This window comes from Mesoplodon bidens (assembly GCF_964165515.1).
Source record: "Mesoplodon bidens genome assembly, chromosome: 5".
Lineage (NCBI taxonomy): Eukaryota > Metazoa > Chordata > Mammalia > Artiodactyla > Ziphiidae > Mesoplodon > Mesoplodon bidens.
In genome coordinates, this window is record NC_138161.1 from 141,187,165 (window position 1) to 141,203,278 (window position 16,114).

The window sequence follows — 16,114 nt, forward strand, 5'->3', positions numbered from 1 at the left end:
TAGATCCAGTCCCCAGCGTTGCTTCTCCCAGGCCCTCTCGGTGCCCGGTTCCTGGGCCTAAAGTTCGTTCAGATGGAGGCGACGGACGCGGACGGGCGACACTCGCGATCCATTTTATTGTTTCAGTTCCTCTAACTCCTCTCCATCGGCGTCATTTTTTCCTTATTTTACAAATTGAGATATAATTCACATACCATAAAATTCCAGCTTTTAAAGTGGACAATTCAGTGGTTTTTAGCATAGTCACACAGTGGCAGCCACCACTATTACCTAATTCCAGATAATTTTCATAACACGCCCCCTCTTCAAACAAACAAACAAACAAACAAAAACCGCCGAACCCATTTGCAGTCACTCCCCATTCCCTGCTCCTCCCCCAGCCCCTGGAAACCACTAATCCACTTTCTGTCTCTATGGATTTGCCTACTCAGGACATTTCATGAAAGTGGAATCATACATGTGGTCTTGTGACCCAGCTTCCTTCACTTCGCAGGATGTTTTCAAGGTTCATCCACGTTGCAGCATGTAGAAATACATCACTCCTTGTCGTGACTGAATAGCATTCCATTGTGTGGACACACCACATTTTGTTTATCTTTCATCAGCTGATGGACAGATTGTACTTTTGGGCTATTATGAATAAAGCTGCTATGAACATTAGTGTACAAGTCTTTGTATGAACATTTCATTCCTTTTGGGTATACAGCAATACCTAGGAGTAGACTTGTGGGTCATATGCTAGCTATGCTTAACATTTTGAGGAACCCCCGAACTGTTTTCCAAAGCAGCTGTGCTATTTTATATTCCAACCAACAGTGTATGAGAATTCCATGTCTCCACATCCTCACCAACACTTGTTATCACCTCTTTTTGATTACAGCCATCCTGGGGGGGGCAGGTATCTCACTGTAGTTTAGATTAGCAGTGTCATTTTTGAGGATGTTCTTTTTTGTAGACGGACCTTGATGATGACTTGGAACCAGCTTTACACATCTGGGGAACTCATTCCCTTATCATTTTGAGAGCTTCGCCCACCACCCCAGTTCTCAGGAAACTTTGCTACCCTGAGTCATTCATGCCATGGTGGTTTCAATTGGCACCCCAGGCATCCAAGCAGCCATTTGGTGAGAGCTATTGTGCCCCCTGCAGCCACTCCCACCTGCTGTTCTGAAGGCCCCGTGGACCCCTCGAGTCCCCATGGCTCGGGGGAAGGTTTGGGTGCCATCAAGAGTATCTCATCTCGGTAGGGAGTAAAAGAACTGGTTGAGGAGGGGCCTTGAGGGACAGATGTTCATCTTGACTGGCTGGTCTTGGCCTGGGACCTGCATCTTCCTCCCCCTTCCATTTACCACAGGCCTTGGCGGAGGCAGGCAGGGGCCTGTGTGTCCTGCTTGTCTCTGCACACTAGTCAAAGGTTTGTCTTTATACCCCTTTCATACACAAAGCTTTAAGAACCTGTTTCCCTTAGAAATGGAACTTAGCCAGCTAGTAATCACACACAAGTACCTGAGATTCTCTAACGGCGAGATTAGACCCTGCAGGTTATGGCTGGGGTCTTACAACAGGGTGTTCATCCCATTTGGGCTGCCACTTCTGCTCTTTGAGCCCTGAAATAAAGCAGGGCTCAGCTGCTGGCAAATAGGAGCTTTAGAGAACAGGACCACTGAGCAGAAAATTGAGGCCTGGGATTGATGGTTCATTCACTCAGTAAATGCTGCCAGAGCACCTACTATGTGCCGGTGCTGTGCAGAGTCCTACCTCCAAGCAAACTCAGAGCAGCAGTGGAGGGGTAAGTGGTATGGAATCAAGAGGCGGGAGGGGGGCAGAGGGAGCCCAGAGGAGGGGCACGTAACCCAGTGTGGGGAGGGGCAAGTGCCCAGGGCAGGTTTTCTGTGAGAGGTGATGATGGAGCCAGGGTTTGATGGACAAAGACCAATCAGCTAGGCTGTGAAGGGAGGGAGAAAACCTGATAGGCTGAGGTATGACTGAGCTGAAATCTTTCCCCAAACTCCAGCAGATCCCCATGGCTGACCAGGTGTGCATGGGGCATGATAGAAGGTCAAGAACCCAGGCAGGGCTCAGGCCAAATTTCAGGCCCTGAAGTCCGAGGCCAGACCCGAGGCCAGGAGATAGTTCCTGGAATAGGACAAAGATCGGAGCTGTGACCCAGAGTAGAACTTCCCCGCTCAGTGACAAGAGCAAACATGCCTGATGCACTGCAGGGCGTCCCATGCCAGCCTCTCTGCCCAAACTTTGCTGAGTGCCATGCCTCACAGAAGACCCACACTGCTGTCTTGGGGTTCAGTAGGCAAACCTGGGGGGCCTGTGGACTTCAGGGCCAGGAGCCAGCCAGGTCACTGTGGCACAACCTTCCTCCAGAACTCTCTGCCCCAGTGCGGCCCCTGGGGGTTCAAGCAGCTCTGGGCTCCGGAGTACTCATAGCGTGCCAGACACGGGCACAGCGATGGGTCTGCACGCCTCCCAAGGACCCAGGCAGAAGGTCTCACTGGCCCTGCTTTAGGCATAGGAGACCACAAGCCCAATACAACCCAGCCAGTGGACTGAAAGTCAGGGCCTTCTGAACACAGAGCCTCCACTCTCTCCCCTATGTCTGGTGGCCTCGGCGGGCAGGTCAGTTGGTCAGTTGTGTGTGTTTGTGTGTGTGTGTGTGTGTGTGTGTGTGTGTGTGTGTGTGTGGTGTTGGGAAAGCAGGGAGAAGGTGAAGAAAACACTAGCACTTGTTCCAGTCCCAGTCTCCTCGGGCCTGTGGCTGAAATTTATCTTTTGCTGACCCTGATGCACCAACGAGGGGTTAGCCGAAGAGCCTCACCCCACCCACAGGCCTGTCCTTTCCCTCAGCTGACCTTGCTTCTGTGCCAACTACAAGGCCTTTTGCCAGGGATCTGGCACCAAGAACTCCATGGTCTTCTCTCAGGGCTGTCATGGTCTTTACCAACGCAGGTTCAGCTGTTTCTCAGCTTCAGCTCCCCCTGCTACCCCTCTGCACCTGCCCCAGCTGCCCCAGCCCCACTAGGAGCTGGGCCTCAAAGGATTTTCTTCTCTGATGCTTAAGGTTACTGATGCTTGTGGTCCATCTCACTGTTGTGGCCTCTCCCGTTGCGGAGCACAGGCTCCAGACGCACAGGCTCAGTGGCCATGGCTCACGGGCCCAGCCGCTCCGCGGCATGTGGGATCTTCCCGGACCGGGGCACAAACCCGCGTCCCCTGCATCGGCAGACGGACTCCCAACCACTGCGCCACCAGGGGAGCCCCCAGAAGAGCAGCTTTTAATCAATTGACTTCCCACTCATGGCCAAACTTCTCCCCAGAGTTGTCCATACTCAACTAACATTGGTTTCTGATCATTTATTTTTCTCCACTTTGTCCTTCCTCTGTTTAAACTAAAATCCAGTGGCTTTTAAACATTTGGGGGGACTTCCCTGGTGGCACAGTAGATAGGACTCCATGCTCCCAATGCAGGGGCCCGGGTTCGATCCCTGGTCAGAGAACTAGATCCCACAGGCATGCCACAACTAAGGAGCCTGCATGCCGCAACTAAGGAAGCCACCACCCACAACTAAGACCCGGCACAACCAAATAAATATTTTAAAAAATAAATAAATAAACATTTTGGCCTGCAACCCATAGCAATAAAGAGGTTTGACATTGCAAACCAGAACACAGACATACACACACAAGTGCAACAAAAATTTCATGAAACGATACTTATTGTTACTATGTGCCATGCACTCTGATCTATTCTATTCTATTCTGTTTCATTAGAAAATGCTAGCAAGACCTACTAAATTGATTTCATGCCCCACTAATGGGTTGTGACCTACAGTTTGAAAAACACTGAACCGTGGGTGTTTTTTTTCCATTTTAAATTTATCTATTTATTTATTTATTTATGGCTGTGTTGGGTCTTCGTTTCTGTGCATGGGCTTTCTCTAGTTGTGGCAAGCAGGGGCCACTCTTCATCATGGTGCACAAGCCTCTCACTATCGTGGCCTCTGTTGTTGCGGAGCACAGGCTCCAGACGCGCAGGCTCAGTAGTTGTGGCTCACGGGCCCAGTTGCTCCGCAGCATGTGGGATTCTCCCAGACCAGGGCTCGAACCTGTGTCCCCTGCATCGGCAGGCAGACTCTCAACGACTGCGCCACCAGCGAAGCCCGTGAACCGTGTTTTGACACCTATAGCCTCAGGGTAGTGACATGATAGAAATTTGTCAAGAAAGAAAAGTCTAAGATTTTGAAACACATGCTAGGGACAATAGTTTGAAAAGAGTTGAGTTTCATAAGCCCAGGGGATTTCCTCTTCTAAGTAGGACGTGGTAGGTTGTGGCTGGTCAATTCTCCTATTGCAACAAAATGAGATGAGGCTCTCCAGCTGTTCCCTCTCCCCTCCCCAAGGACATTTGCTAATTCGGGGCACTGGCTGATGATCAATCTTTGTCCAGAAAGAAGACTTCTAATGGAATAAAGAGAAACCAGTAAAGCTTTTACTGGTCACATGGTATTGGAACGAATCTAAATGCATCTAAAAAGCAGAGTGAAATCTTCCAAAGTCCCACAGTGCTTAGAAAATAAAGCCTTCCCAAGAAGAAAGAGCCTGCCTCAAAAACAAGGCCAGCTCCTGCCTCTTCCTGAGATTTGCCAGATTTTGAAGCTCCGTGGGGACAGTGTCCAGAGAGCTGGACTGGGAACTTCTGAAGGGCAGAGCTGACTCTCCATAACCCTCCATGGCTTAGGAGACAGAGATCTGCAAGGCTCTCAATCAAAATCCACATGTGGGGGCTTCCCTGGTGGCGCAGTGGTTGAGAGTCCGCCTGCCGATGCAGGGGACACGGGTTCGTGCCCCGGTCCGGGAAGATCCCACATGCCGCAGAGCGGCTAGGCCCGTGAGCCATGGCTGCTGAGCCTGTGCGTCCGGAGCCTGTGCTCCGCAAGGGGAGAGGCCACAACAGTGAGAGGCCCACGTAACAAAAAAAAAAAAAAAAAAAAAAAAAAAAAAAAAAAATCCACATGTGAGGAATAGGGGTAAACCGGAGATACGTTGAGTCCTGTAAAAATTGAAACCCAGCCCCAACCCAGCTCAATCCTTCAATGGATTGAGATGATCACTCCTCAACCCACCTGCTTGTCAGAGGAAAGAGGGAACACTGTGGGTCAAATGACATCATCTGGAGTCTCTCTACCTCTTATTTACAATGTGTGTGTATAGTAAAACATAACTAGTCCTGTGAAGAGGCATGAACATATAATTGATAAGGAAGAGAAAAAATTGTAGACACCCAGATCATTCAGATATTGGAGTCAGTAGACAGAACTTTGACTGTGGAGGAACTGGAACTCTCATACACTGCTGGTGGAGGTGTAAAATGGTATATCCATGCATCAGCCAGGGTGTATGCAGGATACAGAAACTACACAGTACTTTGGACAGGAAATTTTAATATAAAGAATTATTAAGTATTAGAGGGGACGACCTGCTAAGGAGAAAAGAGAACTCTAAAGAATATAGTTATGGCAGATGTCGGGAGCAGCCTCTCGGGCTGAGACAGACCACCCAAAGAAGGAACAAGTCTGTATGAGTCCCAACCTTCACCTTCTACCAGGGGTCTGAGAACCATACCTTGTCGGAGATTATGTAGCCATGACCCACTGGATGATGAAGAGGTTTGCTGAAGGTCTATGCAGATGGTATTCATTGGAAAGCATTCCTCCTGGTGCTGAGGGAAGCCATCCATGGAAGGGTGCCACACCGTGGAAATTGCTGGAAAACTTCCCACAGAAGTGATGCATTGGAAGGTCACCCTCTGGGGTTTTGGAGGAAGCTGCCCATGGAGATGTGCTTTGTATTTCTGGTTGCCACATGCTGCAGGAATCTGCCAAGTGAGAACATCAGAACCAGGAAGAGAGTCCTCTTTCTCCTGCAGTGACTGCCAGTGCTCCCTACTGACAAACCTGAACACTGTGCCAGATGGCAAAGGAGAAATGTTTGCAGGGCCCATCTCCATTAGCACATGGCAGGTAATTAAGTATGGATTTGGATCTGAGAGGTAACAAATTGATAACTGGCACAACTGGCTTTGAGAAACTCTTTAGCAGAATCTACTAAAACTAAACATACAGCTACCTTTGGGCTCAATGTTTCTACTCCTAGGTATATATCTAAGAGAAATTAGCCCCTAAATGGGAGACAATCCAAATGTTTATTAACTAGAGGATGAATAAATAAACTGTAGTTTATTCATACAATGGAATACTCTACTGCAATATTAAGAATGATACAAAAACAACAGGAATGAATCTCACAGATACTATATTAAGTGAAAGAAGCCAGATGCAAAAGACATTTATGAAGTCCAGTAAAATGTAAAACTAACTGATGGTGATTGAAGTCAGAACAGTGGTTTTCTCTTGTGGGAGAGGAAGATAACTGCTTGGGTGGGAAAGAAGTGCCAGAAATGTTATGTATCTTGATGTGGGTGGTGGTTTTATGAATATATACCAATGTGAAAGTTCAATAAGCTGTGCATTAATGATTAGCACACTTTACACATTTCACTGTATGTGTATTACACGGTCATCCCTCGGTATCCACAGGGGATTGGTTCCAGGACCCGATGCAGACACCAAAATCCACAGATGCTCAAGCCCCATGGTCGGCCCTCCAGTATCTGCTGGTTCTGCATCCACAGATTCAACCAACCTCAGAGCATGTGTTCAGTTTGCGATTTGCAGTTGGTTGAATTGGTTGGATCTGTGGATGTGGAATTCGTGGATACCAAGGGCCACCAGCCTGTATATTTATTGAAAAAAACCCATGTAAAAGTGGACCAGTGCAATTCAAACCTGTGCCTTTCAAGGGTAAACTGTACTTTAAAAATTCATGGGCTTCCCTGGTGGCGCAGTGGTTGAGAGTCTGCCTGCCGATGCAGGGGACACGGGTTCGTGTCCCGGTCCGGGAAGATCCCACAGGCCACAGAGCAGCTAGGCCTGTGAGCCATGGCTGCTGAGGCTGCGCGTCCAGAGCCTGTGCTCCGCAACGGGAGAGGCCACAACAGTGAGAGGCCCACGTACCGCAAAAAAAATAGAAGAAAATAAAAATTCATAATACCTCCACTTAGATTAATATGTTGAATAAAGTGGAGAAAAATGTAGACAGAGTAGATGGAGAAAAATGGCACCAGATAAGTGGAATCTACCAAAAAAACAAAACTATAAAAACAAAGTGAACATTCTAGAACTTAAATAGTATAATAACTGAAATAAGAACTCATTGGATAAGTTTAATAGCAGATTGAACACTGTTGAGCACAAAATTAATGAACTTGAAGATGAGTCAAAAGAAACTAAAGCACAGAGGGAGAAAAAAGATGGAGAGAAAAAGAGATAATAGTATCAAAAAGATATGTGGAGCATATTCAAATGTCTAACATTCATATCACCCGAGTCGCAGAAGGAGAGGAGAGAGAGAAAATGGAACAGAAGCAATACAGGTTTTCCCCACCATCTGAAAGTAGAATGTTCTTATGAAACCTTTCATAATCTGAAATAGTATAAAATGAAATAGCAATTACCTTTGTGCTAATAGATGCACAAAATAAATTGAAATAAGGCGTACATGCTCACAGACACCGTTCAAAGCTATGGTGCCTTGATGCTGAGACACTGAATGTAGTTCCTGGGAAGGAGCTGGCAATGCTACTTTTGCTGCCTCTGTAACAGCTCCCTGCAAAACAAATGCTGAATGTTATTTTTGATTTTTGCCTTTTTCCTTAAAAGTGAAAAGCCTCTATAGATTTCTTTCTATTAGTGAAAACATGTACTAATGTAGGTCTTTTATAAAAGCAAGGTGACATAAAGTGAACTTTCAAAAAGTGGGAAATGACTGTATTCAGAGGGACAATGGCAGAGAATTTTCCAAAACTGGTGGAAGACATAAATCCATAGATGCACGAAATTTGATGAATTCCAAAAAGGATAAACACAAAGAAAACTACACGCAGGCTCATCATAGTTATATTGTTGACAGCAGGGTAAAAAATAAAATTTTAAGTGTCAGAAATCTTTCTTCATTGAAAAAAACCCTTTGATGAAAAAAAACCATTTCCTGGCAGCTGATAAGAAGCTGATCTTGAGTGAGAGCCATTCCCTGCCACATGAACAATGTGGCCAGCCCTCAACATCATTCTGCAGCTCAGAGGCTGGGACCACCATCCTCAGCACCACTTCTGAATAATGCCCAGCCCCAGCTTGCAAAATGATTGGAAAATGATCATCATTTGTAGCCATGTGTTTTCATGTCTTAGTATTTGAAATATTATAATACCAAGTCAGAAAAAGGGAAATTGCTTGGATTTTGAAACTGAAAATGCAAGGTTGGCTCATTTCAATTTAGCCCAATTTTCTGAAATCCAATAGCATCACTCCATCAACAAACAAGACAGAAGAATTTTAGATCTCTGATGGTTAGGATTTTAAAACATTATTTTTACATTAAAACAAATATGGATATGGTAGTATTCCAAGACACACACAAATCTTTGAGATAAATATTAGCCAAGTTTAGAGAACTCAGAGGCCATTTAGAATTAAGACCTTAGATGTCCACACAAATTTTAGGATGGCACATGGCAGAAAGAGAGCTAGCTAACTCTTTGGCCTCTTCTTATAAGGCCGCTAATCCCATTCATGAGGGCATCACCCTCATAACCTAATTACCTCCTAAAAGCCTCACCTTCAAATACCATCCCATTAGGATTAGGGTTTCAACATATGAATTCCGAGGGGACACAAACATTCAGCCCGTAACACTATGCAACTATAATAATCAAGTCAGAGGAGTCCTGACGTAGGGATAGACAAATAGATCAGTGGAATAGACTAGAGAGTCCTGAAAGAAACTCACACTTAACAACCAATTGATATTTGACAAAGGTGCCAAAGCAATCCAATGGAGTAAAGGAAAGTTTTTCAACAAATGGTGTTCGCACAGTCAGAAATCCATATGGAATAAAAAAAGAACCTTGACCTCTATCTCATATCCTCCACAAAAATTAATCTGAAAGAGTGGTACAACCATACTGTGGGATATGCAGCAATTAAAAAGGGACAAAATATTGATACATGCAACAACTGTAGGGAATTATGCTGAGTGACAAAAAGCCAATCCCCAAAGGCTACATACTGTATGATATGATTTAGATATCATTTTTAAAAATTTTTATCTTATATTAGGGTATAGTTGATTAACAATGTTGTGTTAGTTTCAGGTGTACAGCAAAGTGATTCAGGTATACATATACATGTATCCATTCTTTTTAAGATTCTTTTCCCATTTACGTTATTACAGAATACTGAGCAGAATTCCCTGTGCTATACTAGATATTTTTTAAATAACAAAATTTTATAAATGGAGGGCATAATACTGATTGCCAGAAGTTAGGAACGTGGGGAGAGATATGTAGAAGGGAGGTGGTTATGGCTATAAAGGGCAACACAGAGGATCCTTGTGTTCAGGATCTTGACTATGGTGGTGAATACATGAACCTAAATATGACAGCATTTTAAGGAACCTAATACACGCACACACACACACACATGCACACAAATGAGTACAACTAAAACTAGGGAAACCTGAGTAAGATGGGTGGATTGTATTGATGTCAATATCCTGGTTGCAATATTATACTGTAGTTTTACAAAATGTTACCATTGGGGGAAACTCGGCAGAGTATACAAAGATTTTCTCAAGGTTGTGAGTCTATAATTATCTCAATAAAAATTTCAATGAAAAAGTGAATTTGAGATGGATCATAAGTCTAAATGTGAATTTTAAATAACTTCTTTTATTATAATTGAAAAATAATTTATAGTATTATAACTTTAAGATAAAAGGTATGTCTTCATGGGAGTAGGCAAAGAGTCCTTAGGGAAAGATCTCTTCAGACAAAGAAAACAATAAACAGAATAAAAAATTGGTAAATTAAATCTCATCAAAAATGTAAAATTTCTGGTCATTAAAGCCATCCTGGTAACATCAAGCTGGCAGCTGGCGGCAGAGTGTGGAAGATTCTACATCTGATACTTCACCACTTAGGCCCCCCGAGTTAACACTAACCATGTCCACCCTGACTGAGAAAACTAATCCAATGGCTCCATCTGTAGGCAAGGGAGGGAGCGGTCACCTTGATCCTTGACTGGGAAGCTACCTCCCAGCAATGATCCTACACTCCAAACATGATACTTTAACAACAATACCAATAACGACTTTACTGTCCAGAAACTTTAAAAGGCATTATCTCTCTCCACAACATCCCTGAATGGTAGGTATTATACTCCTCCTTTTAAAGATGAGGAAACCAAGGCTGAGGAAGTTGAAGTTGAAGTTGAAGTAACTTGCCCAAGCTCACACGGGCAGTAGGTGGTAGGTCCAGGACCCACCCAAGCCTATTAGACTCAAAAGTTCCCAGTTCTATGACTCCTGGCTGCCTTCCTCAGACCAAGTTACAGTAGGGACATGCTGGTACTTACGGAAAAAGAAAACATAATATCCAGAAGCAGAGATATTTGTCAGCCTAGACAAAGATGTGTTATATGTATCCATTCTTATCTAACATGGAAGACTGGAAGTTATCTGGGGAAATAATTTGCTCTGGTTTGTGATTTGCTGTTGAAGCGAGTAGGTTCATTCTTCTTTTACACAGTCACATCACGGCTCTGAAGAGTTTTAATAGAGAAAATGCTCCTGGTGTTCAATTTGGATCACAGAAGTGTTTCCCTTGAGGAAACCACCACCTTGTGGCAATGAACATAACTCGCAGGAGAAAGAAGGGTTTTTGCCTGTTTGTTTGTTTCCAGTCTTTCAAACTCCAAAACACAGCGGTAACACTTAAGTTGGAAGTTTTTGCAGTAAACAAAGCAAAACAAACAAACGGAAAAAGTACTTTCCTTAGGATGGGCTTAATTAAAACAGGTGTCTTTGAAAAAGGTATCTGACTTCTGGGCAAAGCAATCAAATCACTGACCCATGTCATAAGATAGGTAACAGATGGAAATTTCATTAAATCAAGATGTTAAAAGTTGGAGTGATCCATTTGGGGAAAAATTGAGGAGGTTCCATATTGTTTAAACTGTACACTTTTTTAACAAATTTTTTAGTTTTGGATGTGTTGGGTCTTCATTGCTGCGTGGGGGCTTTTCTCTAGCTGTGGCGAGCGGGAGCTACTCTTCATTGTGGTGTGCGGGCTTACTGCTGTGTCTTCTCTTGCTGCAGAGCATAGGCTCTAGGCACGCAGCCTTCAGTAGTTGTGGCACGCGGGCTCAGTAGTTGTGGCTCACGGGCTTAGTTGCTCTGCGGCATGTGGGATCTTCCTGGACCAGGACTCGAACCCGTATCCCCTGCATTGGCAAGCAGATTCTTAACCACTGTGCCACCAGGGAAGTCCTGTAAACTGTACACTTTTGAAAGTAAAAAGCATTGCTATTAATAATTACACGGGACAGTAAGAGTAAGGTCAGGGTGTAAAGACATGTTGTTCCTCATATTTGTTTCTGTGGTTTGGCCTGGCAAAGTTGTGACTGCATTTTATAGCAGAGACCACGTGATGAGAAATCTAACCTTTTAAAAGTGAATAAAAAGTCTTTATCTCTCAGCATGCTGGCAGGAGGAGTTTAGTACCTGGTTTGAATTTTATTTTGGGAACTAAGATCTAAGGGAGATTTCAAACGATTCAAGAGCTTGAATAACCACCACCATGTGGCAAAAAACATCACTTGCACCTAGTAGACCCAGTCAATAATGCTGTGTCTTACAGATACCATTGTATGGATGTAACACAGACTACTGACTCACCTACTGAAGGACATCTTGGTTGCTTCCAATTTTTGGTGATTATGAATAAAGTTGCTATAAATATTTACGTGCAGGTTTTTGTGTACACATAAGTTTTCAAGTCAGTTGGGTAAATATACAGGAGCACAATTGCTAGATCATATGGTAAGACTATGCTTAGCTTTGTAAGAAGCTGCTAAACTGTCTTCCAAAGTGGCTGTACAATTTTGCATTCCCACCAACAATAAAGGAGAGTGCCTGTTGCTCTGTATCTCCACCAGCATTTAACACAGGTCTTCTTTAAAATTTTAGACATTCTAATAGGTATGTAGAAGTCTCTCATTATTGTTTTAATTTGTAATTTCCTAATGACAAAAGAGGCTGAGCATATTTTTCATTTGTTTACTTTTCATCTGTTTATCTACTTTGGTGAGGTATCTGTTCAGATCTTTTGCCCATTTTAAAAATTGGGTTGTTTTCTTTTAAACAAAATAAATTTATTTGTTTAATTTATTTATTTTTGGCTGTGTTGGGTCTTCGTTGCTGGGCGCAGGCTTTCTCTAGTTGCGGTGAGTGAGGGCTACTCTTCCTTGCAGTGCGCGGGTTTCTCATTGCGGTGGCTTATCTTGTTGCGGAGCGCAGGCTCTAGGCATGCAGGCTTCAGTAGTTGTGGTGCAGGGGCTTAGTCGCTCCGTGGCATGTGGGATCTTCCCGGATCAGGGCTTGAAGCTGTGTCCCCTGCATTGGCTGGCGGATTCTTAACCACTGCACCACCAGGGAAGCCTGGGTTGTTTTCGTATTGTTGAGTTTTGTATATTTTGGACACAAGTCCCTTATCAGATATGTGTTTGGCAAATATTTTCTCCCTTGTCTTTCCATTCTCTTAACAGTCTTTTGAAGAGCACAAGTTTTTAATTTTAATAAAATCTAACTTATAAATTTTTTCTTTCATGGATCATTCTTTTGATGTTGTGTCTTAAAAAGTCATTGCCAAACCCAAGTTCACCTAGATTTTCTCCTATGTTTTCTTCTCAAGTTTTATGGTTTTCCATTTTATATTTATGTCTATGACCCATTTTGAGTCAATTTTTGTGAAAAGTGTAAGGTCTATGTCCAGATTTTTTTTTTGCAAATGGATGTCCAATTATTCCAGCACCATTTTTTGAAAAGACTATTCTTTCTACAATCACTTTCCTTTGCCCCTTTGTCAAAGATCAGTTGACTATATTTGTACAAGTCTTTTTCTGCACTTTTTATTCTATTCCATAGATTTAGTCTTTCACTAAAATGCTGTCTTGCTTATTGTAGCTTAATGGTAAGTCTTGAAGTCCGATAGTGTCAGTTCTCCAACTTTGTTATTCTTCACCGTTGTGTTGACTATTCTTTGTCTCTTATCTTTTCATATAAAATCTAGAGTTAGTTTGTTGTTATCTACAAAATAGCTTGCTGGGATTTTGACTGAAACTGTGTTTAATCTATAGATCACATCTAAAAATATTGATTCTTCCTCTCCACAAACATGGAATATCTCTCCATTTATATAAATCTTTTAGATGTCTTTCACCAGCTATTATTGATTTCTAGTTTAATTCCATTGTGGTCTGAGGACATACTCTGTATGATTTCTATTCTTTTAAATTTATTAGGGTATTTTTATGATCTGGCATGTGGCCTATCTTGGTGAATGTTCCATGTGAACTTGAGAAGAATCTGTATTCTGCTGTTTAGAGGAAGTATTGTATAGATGTCAATTAGATCAGGTTGGCTGATGCTGTTTGCTCAGTTCAACTATATCCTTGCTCATTATCTGCCTGCTGGATCAACTCATTCCTAAAGATGTGGTGTTGAAGTCTTCAATTATAATAGTGGGTTTATCTATTTTTTCTTGGCAGTTCAAACAGTTTTTGCCTCGTATTTGGATGCTCTGTTGTTAGGTGCATACACACTAAGTATTGTTATGTCTTCCTGGAGAACTGATCCCTTTACCATTATGTAGTGCCCTCTCTCTATCCCTGATAAATTTCCTTGTTCTGAAATCTGCTTTGCCTGAAATTAATATAGCTACTCCAGCTTTCTTTTGATCAGTGTTAGCATGGCATAGCTTTCTCCTCCCCTTTACTTTACTTTTAACTGTCTTTTTTTTTTTAACTTTTAAACCTGTGTCTTTATATTTAAAGTGGACTTCTTGTAGACAACATACAGTTGGGCCTTGTTTTTTGTCCATTGACAATTTCCATCTTTTAATTGGTGTAGATCATTTACACTAGGTTTGTGCTTGTTTTCTATTTGCTCCACTTGACTTTCATACTTAATTTTGAATTTGTAATTTTGTATTCTTTGTCTTAAAGGGAACCTCTTCCGATCCCTCAAAACCTGGAGCCACCCCTGCCCGGCATGTATTAAGTAGCAATAGAAAGGCTGCATGCCAGTCCTGGTGGGACAGGAGGGATGCAGGGATTCGAGGATGCACCTCGACAGTACATGGATGCACCGGGTCTTTGCTTGGTGGGTTCAAATGTCCCAGACAGGGACAAACTCTTCAGCCAATGAAAGTGTTCCTACAGTCCAATTCTGACAGCAAGGGGCGGGACACCCTCCTGCCTTTCCGCTGGGCTCAGAGTAGGCGTGGCTTATGTGTACTGTTTATTTCTTGGCCGCCTTAGGCCAGCGCTGTGTTGCCATGACGACCGTGCCTGGGTCGCAGCAAATTTTGTTGGAAACTCTCGCTGCAGGTTGAGGACCGTGTATCTGTTTGCAGTGACTCAGTTTCCCAGGAATAAATTGGAACAGTAGGGATAGCAGGGTTCTGTAGACTTTTTCCATCCGAATTCCTCGGCAGGCGCTCGGATGCCTGACGGGCTGCGTGGCCCGGGAGCCCGTAGTCTGGCCTCTGCGCGTACCCCTTGGCCAGCTCCGGGGCGGGGAAGGGGCTCCGCAAATCCGCAGAAAATCTTCCGGCGAGCCATGAGCCCGCGGGCCGCAAGCTCTGCTTCTCCCGTGGGGTGTCCATTTTGCATCATTGCGTTTATTTGCTGCCACTCTCACTTAAAGGGGCGAGGGGGGGGGGCTTTGTCTGAAGGAGGGTCTCGGCTTGCTGATCAGGGCAACGTTCCGTCAGTAACAGAGCTTCTGTCTTCTTTGCAGCGCCATGGGGAGCACGAAGAAGGAAATGGCCCTGCAGGTAAGCCTCAAAGAGGAGCTTCCTTCCAGCACTTGACTGGGGCTGGGGGACGAGGAAGATGGTGTGGAGCGGGAAGTGGAGTGTAAAAATGATATTGTGGGCTTCCCTGGTGGCGCAGTGGTTGGGAACCTGCCTGCCGACGCGGGGGACACGGGTTCGGGCCCTGGTCCGGGGGGATCCCACGTGCCGTGGAGCGGCTGGGCCCGTGTACCACAGCTACTGAGGCCCGCGCTCTTGGAGCCCGTGCTCCGCGGCGGGAGAGGCCACTGCAGTGAGAAGCCCTCGCGCCGCGGCTGGAGGGGGCCCGCGCCCAGCGGCGAGGACCCAATGCAGCCGAAAATAAAAATAAATAAATTAAAAAAAATTAATGTTGAGTAACAACACAAATTGAAAAAGGATATCTTCAGTATGATACCATTTATGCATATTTAGGGACACGAAACAATTTTATATATAGTGCTTTTGGACAAGTAACAAGTTTAAAAAAATTTTAAATGAGATTTTCTTAGGATAGTGGTTATTCTTGGGGGTGGAGGCAGGAGGAGAGAGGATTGGGGAAAGATGACAGCTTGAGTTGTATTTGTGAGTATTTCATTGAGAGAGAGAGCAAGAGCGAGAGGGAACAATAGGTAGATATCTGGAGCAACAGAATACATAAAATTGTCTCCCCATCAGCACCCTCAGTAATACAGCGTTTGTTTCTCTTTGATGCTAGGTCAACATCAGTACCCAGGAACTTTGGGAGGAAATGCTCAGTTCCAAAGGACTAACTGGTAATTTAAGATAATTTTTTAGACCCATCCTTTTCAAAATTGCTAAATGACATATTGAACCATGAAGAGAAAACTGCAAAGAGCATCATTTTCCTATAATCTCGAGTTTCATAAATAAAGAACCAGGTACTTTCTTTGTGTTTATATACATACCTGACTTGGACATCTGTGAGTTCAGTTCAGGAAACTAGTCAGTACTGCCGGATAGCAGGGTTCCCTTGTCTTAGATTATGGTTAGTCATACTCAGGGCTTGTTTGGTGTTAAGCAATGGAAACCTCTTCTAATTACCTGAGGCACAAAAGGGGAAGATACTGAAGG

At 43.9% G+C, this 16,114-nt stretch overlaps 1 protein-coding gene across 2 annotated transcripts in view; it reads left to right on the forward strand.

Moving 5' to 3' along the window:
* Positions 1 to 14,528: 14,528 nt before the first annotated feature.
* NME9 (NME/NM23 family member 9) overlaps positions 14,529 to 16,114 on the forward strand; it is a 17,611-nt gene continuing 16,025 nt past the window's right edge. The window contains exons 1-3 of one of the 2 annotated variants that reach the window (XM_081235484.1): positions 14,529 to 14,573; positions 14,986 to 15,022; positions 15,738 to 15,795. In XM_081235484.1, the coding sequence (XP_081091610.1) occupies positions 14,990 to 15,022; positions 15,738 to 15,795 (91 nt within the window). In that variant the 5' untranslated portion in view covers positions 14,529 to 14,573; positions 14,986 to 14,989. The other variant, XM_081235483.1, reaches the window with a different exon arrangement.